The sequence below is a fragment of the Octopus bimaculoides genome, chromosome 13, assembly GCF_001194135.2.
Source record: "Octopus bimaculoides isolate UCB-OBI-ISO-001 chromosome 13, ASM119413v2, whole genome shotgun sequence".
In the NCBI taxonomy this organism is placed as follows: Eukaryota; Metazoa; Mollusca; class Cephalopoda; order Octopoda; family Octopodidae; genus Octopus; species Octopus bimaculoides.
In genome coordinates, this window is record NC_068993.1 from 25503480 (window position 1) to 25522517 (window position 19038).

Genomic DNA, 19038 nt, shown 5'->3' on the forward strand with positions numbered 1-19038 from the left:
TCAAAGACTTTCCGTATTCCCGAGCGTCATACTAATATATACTTTTGTTATTTACACCACCTGTCCTCGTCTGTTGTTATTTTTTGTATAATCTCCCATATATATATATATATATATATATAAATATATATTTATGTGTGTATATCTTTGTGTCTCCGTCTGTCTTGCCACCCTTACTTGACAACCAATGTAACTTAGCAGTTCAGCAAATGAGGCTGATAGAATAAGTACTAGGCTTACAAAGAATAAGTCCTGTGGTCGATTTCTTTGACTAAAATCCGTTTAAGGTCGTGCTCCAACATGGCCGCAGTCAAATGACTGAAACAAGTAAAAGAGTAAGAGAGTGGATAACAAAACAGAATGGATAACAAAAGCCATCAACTACTTGTAGAGAACTATCTGGGCATTAGCTTGAATCGATAATGCAAGTGCTCTCAGTTCTTACTTCCTCTATGCACTTGCTGCATGTAAAGTATTCCTTCTTTGTTGGCCTGTCAGTGATCCCACTTAAAGTGGATACACCTTTAGGAGTTCCTATCTACCTTTTTTCTAAACACCATGAAGGTTATTTTCCTGATAGAAGTAGGTTTCTGTCTTCTGGTGGTTTAGGTAGTGAACAGAATACCTTGTGGTATTTGTTCTGACTTTCTGTCAAGTGAAATCCCACCATAGTCAAATGTACAGAATTTTTTTTGCCAGTTTAATTTACTTAATTACAAAAAGCCAAGGGAAATAAATGAAATGGACCAGTGGCTTAAATTTACATAACTTCTGCAGATGCTGATGGAGATGTATTCAATGATATACACATTAAATTCTAAATGAATTAAACTTTTCATAATCATGGCATGGCTGTGTGGTAGGAAGTTTGCTTCATAATCCCATGGTTCCTGGTTCAGTCCAACTGCATGGCATGTTGGAGAAGTGTCTCCTACTACAGCCTTGGGTCAACCAAAGCCTTATACGTGGATCTGGTAAATGGAAACTGAAAGAAGCCAATCATGTGTGTGTGTGTGTGTGTGTGTCCCACCACTGCTTGACAAATGGTGTTGGTGTGTTTACATCCCAATAACTTAAGATTTCAGCATAAGAGTACCATACTTTACAACAAAGAAATAAGTACTTAGCCTTGAATTTTATTAGAAATTATCAACCTGTGTCCCAGCACAAGTAAATGAAAGCTGAAGATGTAAAATGTATTTGCTGAAAATCTCTGTAAAATCTCTATTTCTATTTGTAGCAGTCAAATGAAAAGCCTCAAATATGTCATTCCCTTCACCTCTAACTCTATACAGAACATATTCAGCAGAACTTTTCTGAAACTCTCCTTCTTACTTCCAGTCTCACTGCTGCATAGACACAATCTCTACATTTGAGAAGTCTTCCAAGCATGCCGTCCAAACAAAGTAGCAAACCTTGATGGCACCTTTTGCATTATCCATCCTAAAATAGTGTACTTTAGAGGTAGCTCCTATCTTTCTTTTATCTTGCTGGGCACCACTTTGAAGAATTCTTTTTAGTGGAATGAATTGACCCCAATACTTAATTTTTGTTCTTCAAGCCTGCTACTTATTCTACGAACATCTTTTGCTGAACCACTAGGATACAGGGACATAAACACACCAACACTGGTTGTCAAACAGTGATGAGGGGACAAACACAAAGACACCTACACATAGATATAGATATTCATGATGGGCTTCTTTTAGTTTCCATCTGTCAAATCCACTCACAAGGCTTTGGTTGGCCTGAGGCTATAATAGGAGATACTTGCCCAAGCTAGTTTTTTGTTTAGTTTGGCCATCCTCCTAGATACTTGCAGGGATTTCACTCAAGCATGTTATTCCTTGTGGTCCCCTATACATGTTCTTAATTCATCAACATTTGCCATTGGACTGTCCTAAAGTAAGTTGTCCTCATAGGTTAGATGTTTTCTTCCCTTGTTGATTCTTCCTTCAACTGACTACCATAAGACCAGTTGACACACTGGTTCTCCTGGGTACCTGACAAAATGACCTGCAATTCTTATTCTTCTCTGCTGAATCTTCTCAGTCACTTTAGGTAGATTCTGATAAAGCTGCACGTTGGTTAAATGAGCTCTCCATAGAACATTCTGAGCCACACTTAGCATTTTTGTGTTGCAGTTATCTATTTGTTTTCAAGCATTTTGGTGAAGGTCCAAGTTTCAGAACTGTATAACAAAACTGTCTCATCTATGGAGACAAACAATCTAATTTTCAAGGTGCCACACAGAGGGACTGAACCTGGAAATATATGGTTGAGAACCAAGCTTCTTACCACACAGCCACTCCTGTGCCTATAATCATCAAACCCTTAAATCTTTCTCCCCACTCACTTCTTCTACAGATATTTAACTCAATCTTTGGAAACACATATCAATCCATTCCATCTCCAAACTGGTGAATTCTTTAACTCTATTAACTAAATCTCTTCCATCATCTCAAAAATGATGAACTTGGTTAACAATCACATTTTTCATCATCCAGTGTACCCTGGAATGGCTTCATAGAAACAGATCAACAGGAGGCATATTCTCCAGCCTTGTTCTCAAAACTATGAAAGATAAGTTACTGCATTTGAAAACAGCAAAGCTTTCAATGGTGTTCCAGGATAGTAATACTGCTAAACACATCTGTATTCTAGACTAAATCCAAAAGAAAGTCATTAGGCCATCTGGCTTGTATTCAATTACCAACATGTTTCAACCATTCATAGCTGCATTGTTCACTCTCTCTCTCTCTCTCTCTCTCTCTCTCTGCTTCTTCTAAGATAACATTGTTTTTTAAACTAGATAGCTGCACTACATTTCTATCATCCTTCGATACATCTCTTTCCACTATCTCCTTTCCTGGTATCACTTAAAAAGATCCTTCAAAAATATTCTTCACCCAATTTTTCTTCCCCATAATTACAATTTTCTAGAAATATAACCCTACTCACCTGTTTCCTATAGACATCATCCTACAAATGTTCATTTCAAACAGCATCAATTGCATTAGGGTGAGAGGGGCCATCAACAATGCCTTCCCTCCTCCTCTCTCTATGTAAAAGCTAGATCTAACCGGAAAAGCTAATTATTTAGGGATATATAATGGTATAAGATGATAGCTTAACTGTAATGTGGTAATTGATATAAGAATTGCTTAGTGTCATAATATACCATGAACTTCAAATACAAATATCCTGTTATTATATGGCGATACTTTTCTTTTTGTTTAATATGAAGTCTTAAGTGAAGGAGCAGTAAAATAGTGAAACTGATTTCCAGGTTCAACCACATTGATGACTAATGAAAATGTGAGCAAGGAGAAAGTGTCAGTTCAAGGAATGAGACAGGCTGTAGATGATAAAAGGAACTAAGGAAGGAGGTTGAGTGTATGGAGAATACAGTTTTCTAATTCTGAGTAACATGAACCATTGTGGGAATCATAGAAGAGAGAAAGAAAATATACAACATGTCTGTAAGCAAGTGGTGATAACACATTAATATGTGAAAGTTTTAAAAACAGTTTTCAGTTTATGATGCAATCTGCAATACCTATGTGTGTAGCTGTTAGACTATCCAAAATATATGAACAGTACTCTATTTTACATTAGAATACTGATATATGAACAGTACAGTTTTTAAACAACTGCCGGTCCCCTCCATAGGTTAAAGGTGATTTACAATAATAAATCACCTTTAACCTATGTAGGGGACTGACAGATGTTTAAAAATTGAACTATTTCTACCTTTGGATGCAGTTTTGTAAATGTTATAGTTATGTGGTAGTGATGTATTCATGTCATACATGAGTGGTTGCCAAATGTTCAAGATGTGGTGAAGGTGGTGAGCTTGCAGAATCATTAGCACACCAAGCAAAATGCTTAGCAGCATTACATCCATCTTCACATTCTGAGTTTAAATTCTGTCGAGGTTGACTTTACCTTTCATCCTTTCAGGATCAATAAATTAAGTACCAGTTGAACACTGGGGTTAATGTAATCAATTTACCCTTTCCCCTAAAATTGCAGGCCTTGTGCCAAAATTTGAAATCAACGTTAAAGATGGGTGATTGTGTTGATGTTGATTGTTTCAGAGTCTGCAAGAGTTATGGATACAGCCCTTTCCTTCAGACAAATCCAATAAAAGAAAGATCATCAAAGATTGTTAAACTTGTCATTTGGAAAGATTGAAGGTTTTATTTACTTATTGTTCCTAAATAAAGAGGGAAGTGATACGATGACTGTCTTCGTGCTTCTCAGTGAGACTAGGTTATCATTTCCTCATCAGATAATGTTTATAAAGAAGACTCACTTCTTAAAAATAATGCACGACTTGTGTGAGTTGTCTAACGTTTAAATAACCCTTTAACTGAAAGTTTAAGAAGAGATGGGTAATATTACCTGCTTGAAAGTGAGTATGGTTATAAATAATAGCAAGTAGAGTTATTAACATTCAGATAGAAGAATATAGGAGACAGAATTGAAGCTTGAAATTCTCTAACATACATCATATGATGTATGTTAGAGAAAGCCACTCAACATATTCTGAGAGGAACAAGTCTGATAGAAGAAAACTTTGAATTCTTTTCATGTTCAAAACATAACACAAAATAGGTTGAGCATCTTTGAATAAAATGTATGGTGCCACTTTCCACAAAGATTTTACATAGCATAAAAGCATAATGATATATCATATAGGATATCTTTATAATAAAACTAGATTGATATAACAAAATAATGATGACATTTGGCATGAATTATCTTAGTTCAACAGCAGATGTCAATAAAAGGATTACTGATTATAGAATATGATAGCAGTTTAAATATAAAATGTAGGTAGCATAATACATGATCTTAAATCAAATATGAAATCTGAGAAACAAGAAAATATAATTTACCTTCACATGAAACATTTTTCTTTGACCAGGAACCATCTTTTAAACATCTAAAAGTTGAAGATGCAGGCAAACGGAAACCTTTGCGACATTTTACTTGGCAGCGACTCCCTAGTTTCATTAAAGGGTCTTTTAAGCATCTCTGATTTTTGACAATAGCATTTTCTGGTACTTGAAACTTGTCACAGAATTTAGCTGTGGAAAAAAAATATTTAAACATATTCAAGATAGTTAGTTCACATAATTAATGTTTGGTTTCAGTTTTGAATTCTTTGCTTTTATTTATTGAAATTTGTAGTAATCAAGTAGTAATAAAGCAACATTGAATATGTTGTCAATGGAGAATATGGCCCTCAATCAGTAGCATTGCTAGAGTGTGCCACCTGGATCAGCCCTTGAATGTATTCCCCCCAATCCACCCACCTTCAGGGAACTGAAGCTGATATAGGCTAATACAGCAAACCAAAAAGTGTCACCCCACAAAAGTGCCACTTAGCAGTGGGAAGGAACCCATCTCACCTCCTCCCCAACTACACTGCTGTCACAGATATCAGGTGGAAGGAGTTGTTGTTGTTGTTTAGTTCCAAGTAAACCCTGATTCAACAGACTTATGAACAATAACGCCCCAGCTATAACTGCCATCTGTTTGCATTTTAAAGATGCTATTGTTCACTATGTTCTTCCCTTTTCTTAAGAAGTTATTTGAGAGAGACTTAATTGTTATTTATAACCCCTTAACCAAGCTTGTAGAGGCTTCCTATTTGCTCCATTAGAGCAATAAGATTACATGTTATTTCATGCCACTCTGAAAAGCATTAGCTGTATAAAATGTTTGGCGATTCAATGATTATTTTTAAAACTTTATCTCCAGTTTTAAACTGAACAATATGAAATATTTCAGAAATATCAAAAATGATTTCATAACAATTTCTGAAACTCTGCATTTTATTTTAACAGTTTGATTTTGAAATTCAATTAAAAGAGCCAATATATTCAACACTTTACATGTTAAAAAAATCTAAGTAAGTTTTAAATATTTCTTCATACATATATATTCTTAGTCAAACAAGATAAAGGAATATGAATAAACTCAACAGAGAATCAGTTTATTTACCTTTACATGAATATCCATCAGGATTGAGAGTGAAACCAACTTTACATTTGCAGAAATAACTCCCCTTCGAATTGACACAAATATGTTGGCAGCTGGCATTTTTCTTCTCACATTCATTGATATCTGAAACACAGATGGTCATGTTTTGATTGCTACAACATAAATGGTGTCAGAAACACTTACAAATATATTTGGAATAAGTGTCTTACCATATAACTTCCTACTATTTTAATCCAAATATAACTTAAACCTCTTTAACTTAAGAGACAGAGTATAAGAGAATGAGAGCAATCAGAATATTTATCCCGAGTTTGGTGACCCTAACATTCTTGTCAATTAATCTTCATTTATTTTATTTTATGGAGAAAACTGATAAAACCAGAAATTCAATAGTAAGGTGTAGCAACAGAATGCTTGGTATCGATAGACACCAAATTGGAATCAATAATTCTAGTTTTAATGTGAATTGTTCCTTCGAGAACAATACTAAACTTAGAGACTTTGACTTATTGATTAGGAGGTTTGAAAAATTCTGATATCAATATATGTCCATCTGACTGACCCACCCACCTCCTAACATGTTAATATGTCAGAATCTGCTGGATGTGTTGACACATTCAAAGAGTCTACAAATGTAGCCATATTCCAAGAAAACATGGCTTGGCTAGGAGATTAAGATATTTTAAAAATCATTTAGTTATAAGTAAAATAGAAAGCAGTTATAGCCTTTGTAGGTTCACTAATAGTGGTGAGGTCAATGGGATTACCACAATCCATGAGATTAATGAAGCTCCTGGGATTAGTAAGGTTAATAGGATTAGTCAGACCAATGATATTAGTAAGGCCAATGGGATTAGTGAGGTCAGAGACCAAAGGGATTATTGGATTAATGGGATTAGTGAGGTTAATGAGATTATTGAGGCCAATGGGTTTAGTGAGGTTAATGAGATTATTGATGCCAATGGGTTTAGTGAGGTTAATGGATTAGTAGGGTCAGTAAAGTTAATGTTAATGGTACTAGGAAGTCAACAGGCTCAGTGAGGTTGATATGATTTGTGAGTCATATCATAAGAGAGAGAGAGAGGGTGTCGTAGAGGAAGACAGAGGGTGAGAATGGGAGAGAGAGAGCAAGAGATAGAGAGAGAGAATGAGAGGGAGAAAGGGAGAGAGGGAAGGTGAGAGAAAGAGAGAGGGTGAGAGAGGGAAAAGAGGATGAAAGAGGGTGAGAGAGGGTGAGAGAGGGAAAAGAGGATGAAAGAGGGTGAGAGAGGGAAAAGAGGATGAAAGAGAGTAGAGAAGGTGGGAGGGAAGGAGAGAAAGAGATAGATAGATAGATAGATAGATAGAGAGAGAGAGAGAGAGAGAGAGAGAGAGAGAGAAAGAGAGAGAGAGAGAGAGAGAGAGAAAGAGAGAGAGAGAAAGGGAGAGAGATAGCTAAAGCTGACCCCAGGCTAACTGAATTTCAGTACTCTTATGAGTATAATTTGGTAAAATTTCACACAAGTTAAAACTGAAAACGTAGGAATAAATCATTTTATTTTATTACTTTCTCTTTATATTTGTTACAAAACCCTCAATAAGTGACATGGCCTGATGTCTCTGATGATTGCCTGAGTGACCAATACCTTCAACTAGCTCTGGAGAGAGCTGAATCATTGACATGTGTACTGATGTGCTTTGATGCGCTATTAAATAAAACTGCTGAATATGTTAATGGTTTGTGTGTTGAATACGACTGCTAATGACTGTATGATTGGCAATGATTTTTGTGTTGATTATGACTAAATGTTTTTGTGTGTTAAATATGACTGTAAAATTATTTGTTTGTTAAATATTGTAAGATTATTTGTATACTGAAAATGATAGCTTGAATTTTTTGTTTAGAGGATAACTAAATTTTTATGTGTTAAATATGATTGTAAAATGAGTTCTGTGTTGAATAAAGACTGTTAATTTTTTTATGTGTTAAATATAAATGTTAATGGATTGTATGTTTAGTATAAACTGTTAATGGTTAGTGTGTTGAATATGACTGTTAAATATTGTGTGTTAAATATGAATGTTAATGGCTTGTATGTTGAACGTCTGTTAAAGGTTTGTATGTTAAAGATTTGTATTAATGGTTTGTGTGTTCAATATCGTGTGTTGAATGGGACTGTTAATGAATATATATTGAATATGACTGTAAAACGATTGTGTTGAATAGAACTGTTAATGGTTTGTGTTTCAAGAAGAAAGTCAGTCAAAAGAAGTATTGCAGTACTAAATCTTTCTGCTAAAATCCATAAATGACGTAATGCTTTACTATTGATGACAAACACAATGTAGTTCTTCTTATTGATTGTTTATTTCTCTTCTTTTGATACTCCCAATCAACATACACAATTGGATATTCTACATATTGTTACAGATGTTGGCAATTTTGCATTGAAATGATTTCTTCTTTTCTCAAAGGTCAGACACATTAAAACCTCATTGGAAATTATTTTCCCCAATTCCTTAGGACTGTTATTTTTTGTTTTAGTTTGTGATAGTTAATACATATTTTATATTAATTTATTACATCTTCAAGGCAGTAAATTGGCAGAATCATTAGGATGCCAGGCAAAATGTTTAGCAGTATTTTGTCTGTTCTTACATCCCGAGTTCAAATTCCACTGAAGTAAACTTTGCCTTTCATCCTTTCAAGGTCAATAAAATAAGTACCAGTTGAACACTGAGGTCTATGTGATCAATTAATTCACTTCCTCAAAATTGCTGGCCTTGTGCCAAAATTTGAAATCAATTTGTTGTCTTCTTAAAGTTTCCTATCCAGCCTATGTAGCCTAAGCAGATAATCGCAGGACCTTTTACTGCTCTTTTTCTTTTTCTAGGTTAAGGTTGGTGGTTGTGTGAGATATTTTAAGTAATAATGAGTAGAATGTCCTTTTGGAATTAATCAGTGGAAGGGTTTCCATCCGTTTGTTTTCTCTAGATTCAAAAGAAATTAAAGTCATTAAATGAAATATCCCTCTTGCTACATAACTTTTGAAGACTTTTTTCATATAAAGTACTTTATCACTAGAATTTAGTAAAATTCTTTGTTTTGTCAATAATTTTTAGGTTACCAATTAAATTTTACTAAATTTTAATAATAAAAATTTACTGCAGTTACTATCATTATAATAAGTAAATAGGATTTTGTTTCATTGTAAAATCTTTCAGACTAACTAATATAATTCTTTGTTGATATTGTAGGTCAAACATTAATAAATTATATGATCAGAATATTACATTCCATCTTACATTCAATGTGTAAAATTATGTGAATGTCAAGGGTTGCTATGTAAAATTTCATTGGCTTAATATTGATTAGAAAATATCGTTCAGATGTCTCTTAGTGATTATAAATGTGTACATAGTATTTCTCCTGATGCTATTTTAAACCTCCTTCACATTAAGGAGTTACCTATTCTTACACTAGACATAACATTATTTCTAAAATGGAAACACATGACAAAAGTTTCCTCCCATCCTCCTAAATATTGGAATATCCTTCCTGTGAATCTTTGCTTGTCAAGCTTAATTGATATACTCAAACATCATACTAAGCTATTCAAGAGTTAATTGCACCAGTTACCATTCTTTGATATATGCTGTACAGATAAGTCTGTGTGGTTATACAGTTTATTTCATAACCATGTTATTCTGAGTTTGGTTCTACTATCCTACAGCATGTTTCTTTAGGTAGGTGTCTTTTCCTATAGCAGTTGGGTAACCAGTACTTTGAAAGGTATTATTTGGTTGATGGAAATTGTGCTGGAGCCAGTCATATGTGTATGTGTATATACGTATGGATGCACGTGCATATATATGTGTATTTAAGCATATATCTTTTGCTGATGTATATCATTGAAAGTTGTAAACATGTGTGAGAAAAACCTATCTTTTTGATACATGTGATATTTGTTCTGCCCAAGTTTTATACACACTCCTCAAGAATAATCCAAAGCTTGATTTGTTGGAAATCTTTGATCAATGACACTATTATTCCCAAGATGTGATATAAGATGTTACAATATTGATAACACATTCACAAAGGAACTAGTGATTTTCATGTCCTATTACAGACAATAATCATATAAAAAGACTAAAACAAACTTAGATTGGCACACTTCAAACTTTCTTCAACTATATGGCAATAATAAGATTATGTCTGATCCAAAAGAGGTCAGATGAGTTGATAAGTTCTAAAAATATGAAGGAGTGGTTCTTTTAAATTTGGAGATTGAGCAACAATACTACAGTTCTACACACCACTGCAGTTACTTCTTTATTAAACTTGATTGCTTTTAGTCAAACAAATAATGAGCCTTGTACAGCTGCTGTAAAATTATCAGTACATAATAATTATGTACGGAGGCACATGGCCTAATGGTTTGAGCAGTGGACTCATGGTCGAGGGATCGCGGGTTCGAATCTCAGACCGGGTGAAGTGTGTGTTTATGAGTGAAACTCCACGTGGCTCTAGCAAGATGACTCTTTCGCCACAACTTTCTCTCACTCTTTCCTCCTACATCTAGCATCTCACCTGTGATGGATCAGCATCCCATCTATGTAGGGAACCTATACACCAATGAAACTTGGAAACCAGTCCTTATGAGCCAGGCATGGCTCAAGAAGGAACAAACAACAGCAATTAGGACATTGATACCATATCAATTCAGTTAAGACTTTCATGAATTTAGGAAAAGCAGACAAAGAAATAATGGAAACATTCACAGTAATGATACTGATAACACAAAAACTAATGATTATTCAAAACAAACCTTCGTTTTTCTTTGTCTTAACAATTTCCTATTAAATCATCTTGACAGATGACTTTCCCTGATCCAGATCTCCTTTCAAAGACTTGAATTTTGTAGTGTTCAAAACAGAATGAAATAATCTTTCAGATAGTAAATACATTTGATTCCTAGTTTCTCTAAATGTTTCTTTATCTCAGTAAGTCTTATTGACTTCCGTATTTGCATTGGGTTCCATATTGAAAGTCATCCAGTTTCATATCAACACCTGACCCTTGGGTACCTTTAGCAGAGTTCAATCTGTTGTAAGCATTCAGGTCAGGCCTTTAGCTTTCTAGTAATTTCCTTTCCCCACCACTACAAGTCTTGGAGATCCAGTGCAACAGTTATGGGTGCTGCCCTTCTTGGATTAAATCACAACAAAAGAAGAAAAAGGAAAAAGCCATTTAGCACTTATTGAGGTTTCATACAATTTACGAATAGGCTCTGCACCAGTAGATGCTTATACTGAGGCACATTACAATGAAGACTAACTTAAATATACACAGATGTGCATTTTATTCTATGCTCATCTCATATCTTTCATTCCTTATTTTTGTCTACTGCATGCTGTGAATATCCTGCAAAAACCTAAAGTTTATTACAATACATGGGATCATACACACTTGAGTGTAATTTGAACTTTGTAACAACTTTATTTCCTATCAAGCAGTCATACTAGATTTATTCAAAAGAAATAAAACAAAAGACATTTGTTGATGTAATAAAAAGAAAAACTCCATGTGATAACTAATTAGTGCCACATGCACTGTTCCCTGACTTGTAAATATCTCATCAATGGGAACAGTTTTATACAAGGATGGAGATAAGCTGCTGGTATGGAATGAATAAGCATCCAACTAGAATTGAAATCACTCTTAGATGATCAGAGCCTTCTTACTCTATGGTATGTGGCTGGGATGTAAGGCATGATGGCCAGTAGATTTGATATAGCTTTCACTATTTGTTTCTTTTCAATTATTTTAATTATTTCAGTTACTATGTGGTGGATTGGCAGACTTGTTAGTGTAGAGGTGAACTATATGTCTGGTTATATTTAGCTTTCTTAGGCAGTTTTACAGAATCTAACTCCAGACAGAAAGGAATAATAATAATAATAATAATAATAATAATAATAATAATAATAATAATAATAATAATAATAAAGGGATTTTATTAACGTTTAATTGATTTGTTAGATTAAAATCAATATTTATTCATTTAGGAATTTCAGTTGATATAAATTTTAAGATCTAGAATAATGATCTCCAAATTTAAAGCTTCAGATTTATAGGTATGGAGAAACAGGAAGTTTTATCATTCATGCTTTTAACAAGTAAAAGTTATGTCTATAGCAAATCAACCAGCCACATTCTCCCTCCACCAAAGAGCAGGAAACCTCTGATCATTTAAGTATAGTTTCAATTCTAGATGGATGATTATTTCTTTTCATCGAAACAAATTATCCAATTCCTGCATTATACTGTGCCCATGGCTGACACACAACTTATTCTACAGTGCCTTTTGTGGTAATTAAGCACAACATGAAGATGAAAGTTAACCTGTTAAAGCACCAAGTGCCTTTTTATGACTGAGTTAAACTAGGGGGATAACTAATATCCATAACTTTTACACAGGATTTCCAAGTCCAATGGGAAAGAAAGGGAGGAATTATTAGAAAACCAGAAGCTTGTTTGCATCAGAGTAGACACCACTAAAGTTAGCAAAGGATCAAGTATTTGAGTTATTTACTGGTTGATTTACAACATGGAACTCATATTTAAATACACATTGATGCATGTGTTCGTGATAAAGAAATGTGTACTGAAACTAGAAACTAAATATTGTCATTATTGTCAGAATGGATATTTGTTAGAACATTCTGCAACAATAAAGTGTTGAAAAGAGAGTTGTAGTCAAAGGAAAGGGTAAGGGAGGCAACTCTGAAATCCAAATTAACAAAATGTAATGAGGCACACAGAGGAGAATGAATTTTATCTTGATTACAGAAACAGCTTGCGAAATGTTTCAGTCTTATTAGTTCTCCTCAGTGAAGTATTGTCTTACTACTCTTTGCCAGACACTAACCTTAAATGACTGAGAAATATAAAGATTTTGAATGAGTAGACATTAATAAACATGGTTATATAACAGAATAATGGGAAACCCTTCTGCAGAATAATAGATAAACAGTTAAGTAAGTCTGTAGAGGCACCTGAGTAAGAAATTGTTACAAAAAGCTGTTAATCAATGCATTGTTTTGAATCATCATTATTATCATTGTCATTGTTTGAATCATAAGCACAGTGAACAAATCTTGCAGTATTTCTTGTAGCTCATTATTTTCTGAGCTCAAATCTCACTGAGATCAATTTTGCCTTTAATCCCTCCTAGATGGATAAAATAAAGTACCAATCAAAAACTAAGGGTTCATTTAATTAACTAAACCTCTCACCTGGAATTTCTAACTTTATGCTTAATTTACAGACAATTACTATAATTATGGATACAGAGGTTGTTTACTGTATTTTGTGTCAGCTTCTCCCAGTCACGTAGGATGTTAAAATTGTTGTAATATGAATTAATGAGTTGCAAATGTTAAAAGACTTGGTATGGTAGCAATATTATGTTTATATAAGATGAGCTGGCAGAATCGTTAGCACACCAGGCAAAATGCTTAGCAGCATTTCACCTGTCTTCACATTCTAAGTTCAAATTCCACGAGGACATTTTCCTTCAGACAGTTCACTGTAGAGACAGATCTTGGGAAGGCAATGTTCATTCATCCAACGGACGTGACCTGACCATCGGAGATGATGTTCAATGATCAAGGCTTTGATGCTCAGGAGACCTGATCTTTCAAGCACAGAGTTGTTGGTGATGTGATCTTCTCAGTTGATGTTCAGGATAGAGCGAAGTTTGGATTGATGGAAGTGCTCTAGTTTCTTCATGTCCTTATGGTAAACAGTCCAGGTTTCACACCCATCCAGATGAGTTGATACGACAACAGCCCGATAGACCATGAGCTTTGTTTTGAATGTCAGATCCTTGTTGCAAAAGACCCTGGTTTTGAGACGACCAAAAGAGGCATGACCTGATTGGATGCGATGTTCGATATCCTTACCAGATCCTTCAGTGAGTGACAGAAAACTTCCAAGATAGCAGAAATCCTCGACGACCTCAATTGATTGGTTGTTGATGGTGATGTTGGGGCTGTCAAGGTTGGTACGAGGAGCTAATTGAGGGAGCACTTTGGTTTTGGCGATGTTCACTTTCAGGCCGGAGGTTTGATAAGCTCTGCTGAAGTTGTTTGTTGAGGTTTGGAGGTCCTCTGCAGTTGAATCTGGGGCTGCGTATCATCAGCGTATTGAAGCTCAGTGATCTTGTGCTCTTGACAGTGACGCCTTGATGAGAACTGCGAGATGTTGAAAAGTCTGCCATCAAATCTACATCTGAGTTTCACTCCAGGGTTGTCTGTTAGAATTTTGGAGAGCATGGCAGTGATGTAGAGAGAAAACAGGGTTGGAGCAAGAACAGATCCCTGCTTCAGGCCACAGGTAATCTTGAATTCATCAGAGATGTCAGTCTGATAAAGGGCTCTTCCCCTCATTTCATCATGGAAACCTTGATCAGCGAAATGAAGCCTCCAGGACAACCGTAACGATGCAGGATATCTCACATGACCTCTCTTGGGACACTGTCAAAAGCTTTTTCCAAGTCGTAGAAGATGAAAAAGACAGGTTTCTGCTGCTCCTGGCTCTTCTCCTGGATCTGATGTGCACAAAAGATCATGTTGATGGTACCTCTTGACCTTCTGAAACCACACTGTGACTCAGGAAAGACTGACTCAGCTACCACTTGGAGACGTTGTAAGAAAATTCGAGCGATGATCTTGCCTGCGATTGAAAGCAGAGAGATGCCACGATAGTTACCACAGAGGCTCCTATCTCCTTTCTTGAAGATGGTGACAATGATTGCATCTTTGAGATCTTGAAGAATCTGTTTCTTCTCCCAGATCTGAAGAATCAGCATGAAGAGTCTTGCCTGAAGAGCAGGTCCACCTGCTCTGAGGAGTTGAAAGAGAATGTTGTCGGGTCCAGGAGCTTTGTAAGGTTTCATTTGATTGAAAGCAGTCATGAATTCGATATGGGAAGGGGAACATGACAGTTTCAGTCTGACAAGGTGTTGAGGAATGTTCTTCAGCGGGTTTTCAGAAGCAGTGGTTTGACTCAAACAGTCTTGAAATCTCCACCCTGATTGATGCCAAGCGATCGGCACTCATTAAACATCTGAACAACCCCTCATGTTCCACAAAACTCACCAGATTCAAGGAAGCCAAGTCACTCTACCAAAGAAGGATTCGTGAGATCAAGAATCAATGGTGGCAAGCCAAAACTGTCCAACTTCAATCCTTTGCTGACAGCCATGACATGAGGAACTTTTTTGCTGGAACCAAGGAAATCTACGGTCCCCAAAGATCATCAACATCCCAGCTGAAAACAGCAGACAACTCAACTGTCATCACCGAGAAGGATGGGATTCTTCATCACTGGAAAGAACACTTCGAAGCCTTGTTGAATCACTTATCCACTGCTAGCAAAATACATATTTAATAAAAATGTAATATAAGTAAACAAAAATAAAGAGAAAGACAATAATGAGGGTTAGTTGAGAAGGGGACACATGAATTTTGATTACTTCCTAGTAACCAAATATAGTATAAACCGTTCATTGATTTACATTGTTATGAAGAGAGAGACGTTCCATGTTTGCCCCTACACAGCATCATGATATATTGAATACAAAAAGAGCATGCTATTCTGCCACCTTAATTTTTAGTAAAGAGTATGTCAGAGTGGTGGGGTTTTGAACATACTTAATGCAGTAAGTCCCAAAATTCAATCAGTTTAATCACATACACTTACAGTAAGGAAATGAATAAATAAATAACACCAATGATCAATTGTAGTCAAGAAGGGTAAGGGAGGCAACTCTGAAACCCAAATTAATATAAAATGTAATGAGGCACACAGAGGAGATTGAATTTGATTTTGGGTACAGAAACAGCTTGTGAAATGTTTCAGTCTTATTAGACCTCCTCAGTGAAGTATTGTCTTACTACTTTTTGCCAGACACTAACCTTAAATGACTAAGAAATATAAAGATTTTGAATGAGTAAACATTAAAAGACATGGTTATATAACAGAATAATGGGAAAGCCTTCTACAGGATAAAAGCAAATAGTTAAGTAAGTATGTAAGGTGTGAGGACTAATGTAGCAAGCTGAAAAAATATTTAATCAGATAAAATTACAAAGAGGGAAAAAAATCATTTCCGAGATTAATTGTGGCGAGGAAAGGCAAGGGCAACAACTCTGAAATTTAAAATTAAACTTTGAAGCCACCAGAAGAGAAAAAGAAAAAAATCAAGCAACAAGAGAGATAGGTTCAACAGAATCGACCTTATCCTCCACCAACATTACCATGCAGTCAATGCCATTGACTCTTGTATGCGAGAATTGGTTTAATTAGTCATCAACACCATCACCATAAAGAAAGTGTTCAGCAAAGAAGAAACTAAATTCTCAGATACAAGATAAAGTCACTGCTACTGCTGCTGCTGTAGATTGGGAGCAAGCAATGGGGAATGGATCTGATGTCTGGTAATAAGGTATGTGTGTGTTTGTGTGTGTGTGAGTGTGATGATCCAGGTGACATGATACTCAACACAGAGATGTTATTTGGACAGTATGATAATCCTTTCTACTATAGGCACAAGGCCTGAAATTTGGGGAAGGAGGATAGTCAATTACATTGACCCCAATGCTCCACTGGTACTTATTTAATTGACACCGAAAGGATGAAAGGCAACGTCGACCTCAGAGGAATTTGAACTCAGAACATAAAGATGTAAAAGCATGCTAACAATTTTGCCAGCTTGCTGCCTTTTCACAGTATAATAATGGAATGTCTCTGACCATATATGTATGTAAGGTTTGTATGGTTGTAATAAACTTCAGTGTTAATCATTTGATCTAAGTCTCATTCTCTTCTAACTGTAACTATGATAACATTTAAATAATCTGTGATCAATCTTGGGTTGTGTAAAGAATACATTTCTTCATTTGAACAGAGTTTTACCAACTCTACTTCCAGCAACAAACAAACTTGTGGAAAAATTCAAATTAAGATTTTAGGTCTTTTATGTTTTATCTTTCACTTGTTTCCTCTCATCTAACTGTGGCCATGCTGGGGCACCACCTTCAACGGTTTTTGTTAAACAAATTGACCCCAGTACTTTTTTTTTAAACCTAGTACTTATTCTATTGGTCTCTTTTGCCAAACTGCTAACTTATGGTGATATAATCACACCAACACTGGTTGTCAAGTGATGGTGGTGGAGGGACAAACACGCACACACACACGCATGCACACACACACCCACACACACACACACACACACACACACACACACACACACACACACACACACACAATTTTCAGGATTCAAAAGAATCAGGTATTAAAATAGTAAAAGAACCAAAGTAAAGTCGGGGATAGAGCACCTGTGTACCAACAATGTATACTGACATACACACACTTACTAAAGTAAATATGGATGTGTACTTCCAGTTATGCATACATTCACAAGTAACTGACTACACAATGTATCATCAAAGTCATACTAGGGGTACACTCGCTGCACATACTCCACTTCAACTACAAACTCCAGATCCAAACCTATGGAGGGTTCTGTATTGTAGTTCACTACAGCTGTTTCAGACATGTTCTATATTGATTTCAGCAGGAAATCAGGTTGGGTGAGTCATCTGGTACCACGTCCAGTTTTGCGAGAAGTTCTTGTTGTTATCTGAACCCATTCAGCTACTGTGCTTGGATAGGTAGGATCAGTGGCCACTGATAAAAAGATTTGAACCAAAGGGGCTGCAGAGATGTTAGTAAAGTGCCACCTAGGGGTTCTGGGAGTGCTAGTTGCTGAATTTGGTTTGAAGCTGAGCATGGTCTTTGTGCCCTCAGAAAGGAATAAGGCAGACACTCTAACCATGGTGAAAAAGGCCTTGCTGGTGGTACTGAAAGATTCAGAGCAGGGGATAGCAGTGGTGTGTCAGCTAGGTAACTCGAAACTAAGGAGACTGCACACAATGCATCATATGGGCATGGATAGAACCCTGTATCTTGCCTGGAAAGTTAACTCTGAAGTTACTAGGCAGAGCACTTAAAAAGTGGTTGGAAGCTGTGACAGGTATCAATCCATCAACCCTGTTCTGGGTGTGCACAAGCCGGGAAATATCTCACCACTAGAAGCAGTATTTTGGTACAGTGTATCACCCCAGTCAGGACGGGCTGAGGAGTCCATGCCACACAGAATGATATTCAGGTATGAATGATATCACCTGTGTACAACATCACAACACACTGTGGAAGAGTGAGAGCCTGCTTTCAGCCAGGTGGGAGATGAAGTCTGGGGCAAGCCCCCAAAGGTATGTTGCTCATCTCAGTGGAATAGAGAAACTGACGGCTTCTAATTCCAAAAACAATGTCCCTGTGGATGGAATGCCATGTCATGTCTTGGATGGCTAGAGAATTGTTGCTTCATTGGACGGAGAAGGTGAATGAGAGGAAGCAAGTGGTACTCCATACCTGTGGAGATGATTGTGAGTGAGATGTCCACACAGGTGAATGGCAGCTTTCAACATGGAGTGAAGTAAAGAGGTGATCTTTGAGATCAGGTGGGTATGTGGGGATGAGGTAAATGGAAGGAAAGGGTCAGTTATGTCAATGGTTGAGGGGCCTTACTGGAAGAGGAAGAGGGAGTGAAGATGTCAGTGGAAGTAGGACCAGCATGGGCCTCTTTTGCCTTGGGCAGTCGTTGTGGATTGATGCATGTGGATGTGTGTGTGAGACAGGGCTTTAGCAGCAGGTTCTAGTGGTAGGTCAAATGGGTAGAGCGCATCTTGGATTTAACCTAGCTAGACAGTCGACTCTGAGAGATAGGTGAATTGCACTTTGCTCCTCACATTACAGTTCCCTCTTACTACATTAATTCTTACCTGTATTCACCTGATGAAAACGTTTTTTTTTTCCTTGCATGAAGTGACACTTTTGTTCCTCAATAAAGAATACGTCTGAAACAGTTGTAGTGAACCGCAACCCATTTGTGTTATTATATATATATATAT

At 36.2% G+C, this 19038-nt stretch overlaps 1 protein-coding gene across 1 annotated transcript in view; it reads right to left on the reverse strand.

Annotated features, from left to right (window-relative positions):
* Nucleotides 1-19038, reverse strand: part of LOC106871923 (fibrillin-1) — a 694404-nt gene that overhangs the window by 44993 nt on the left and 630373 nt on the right. Inside the window, exons 38-39 of the mRNA XM_052972376.1 lie at nt 6016-6138; nt 4905-5096 (exon numbers count right to left, since the gene is read on the reverse strand). Of these exons, the coding sequence (XP_052828336.1) occupies nt 4905-5096; nt 6016-6138 (315 nt within the window). The remainder of the gene's footprint in view (nt 1-4904; nt 5097-6015; nt 6139-19038) is intronic.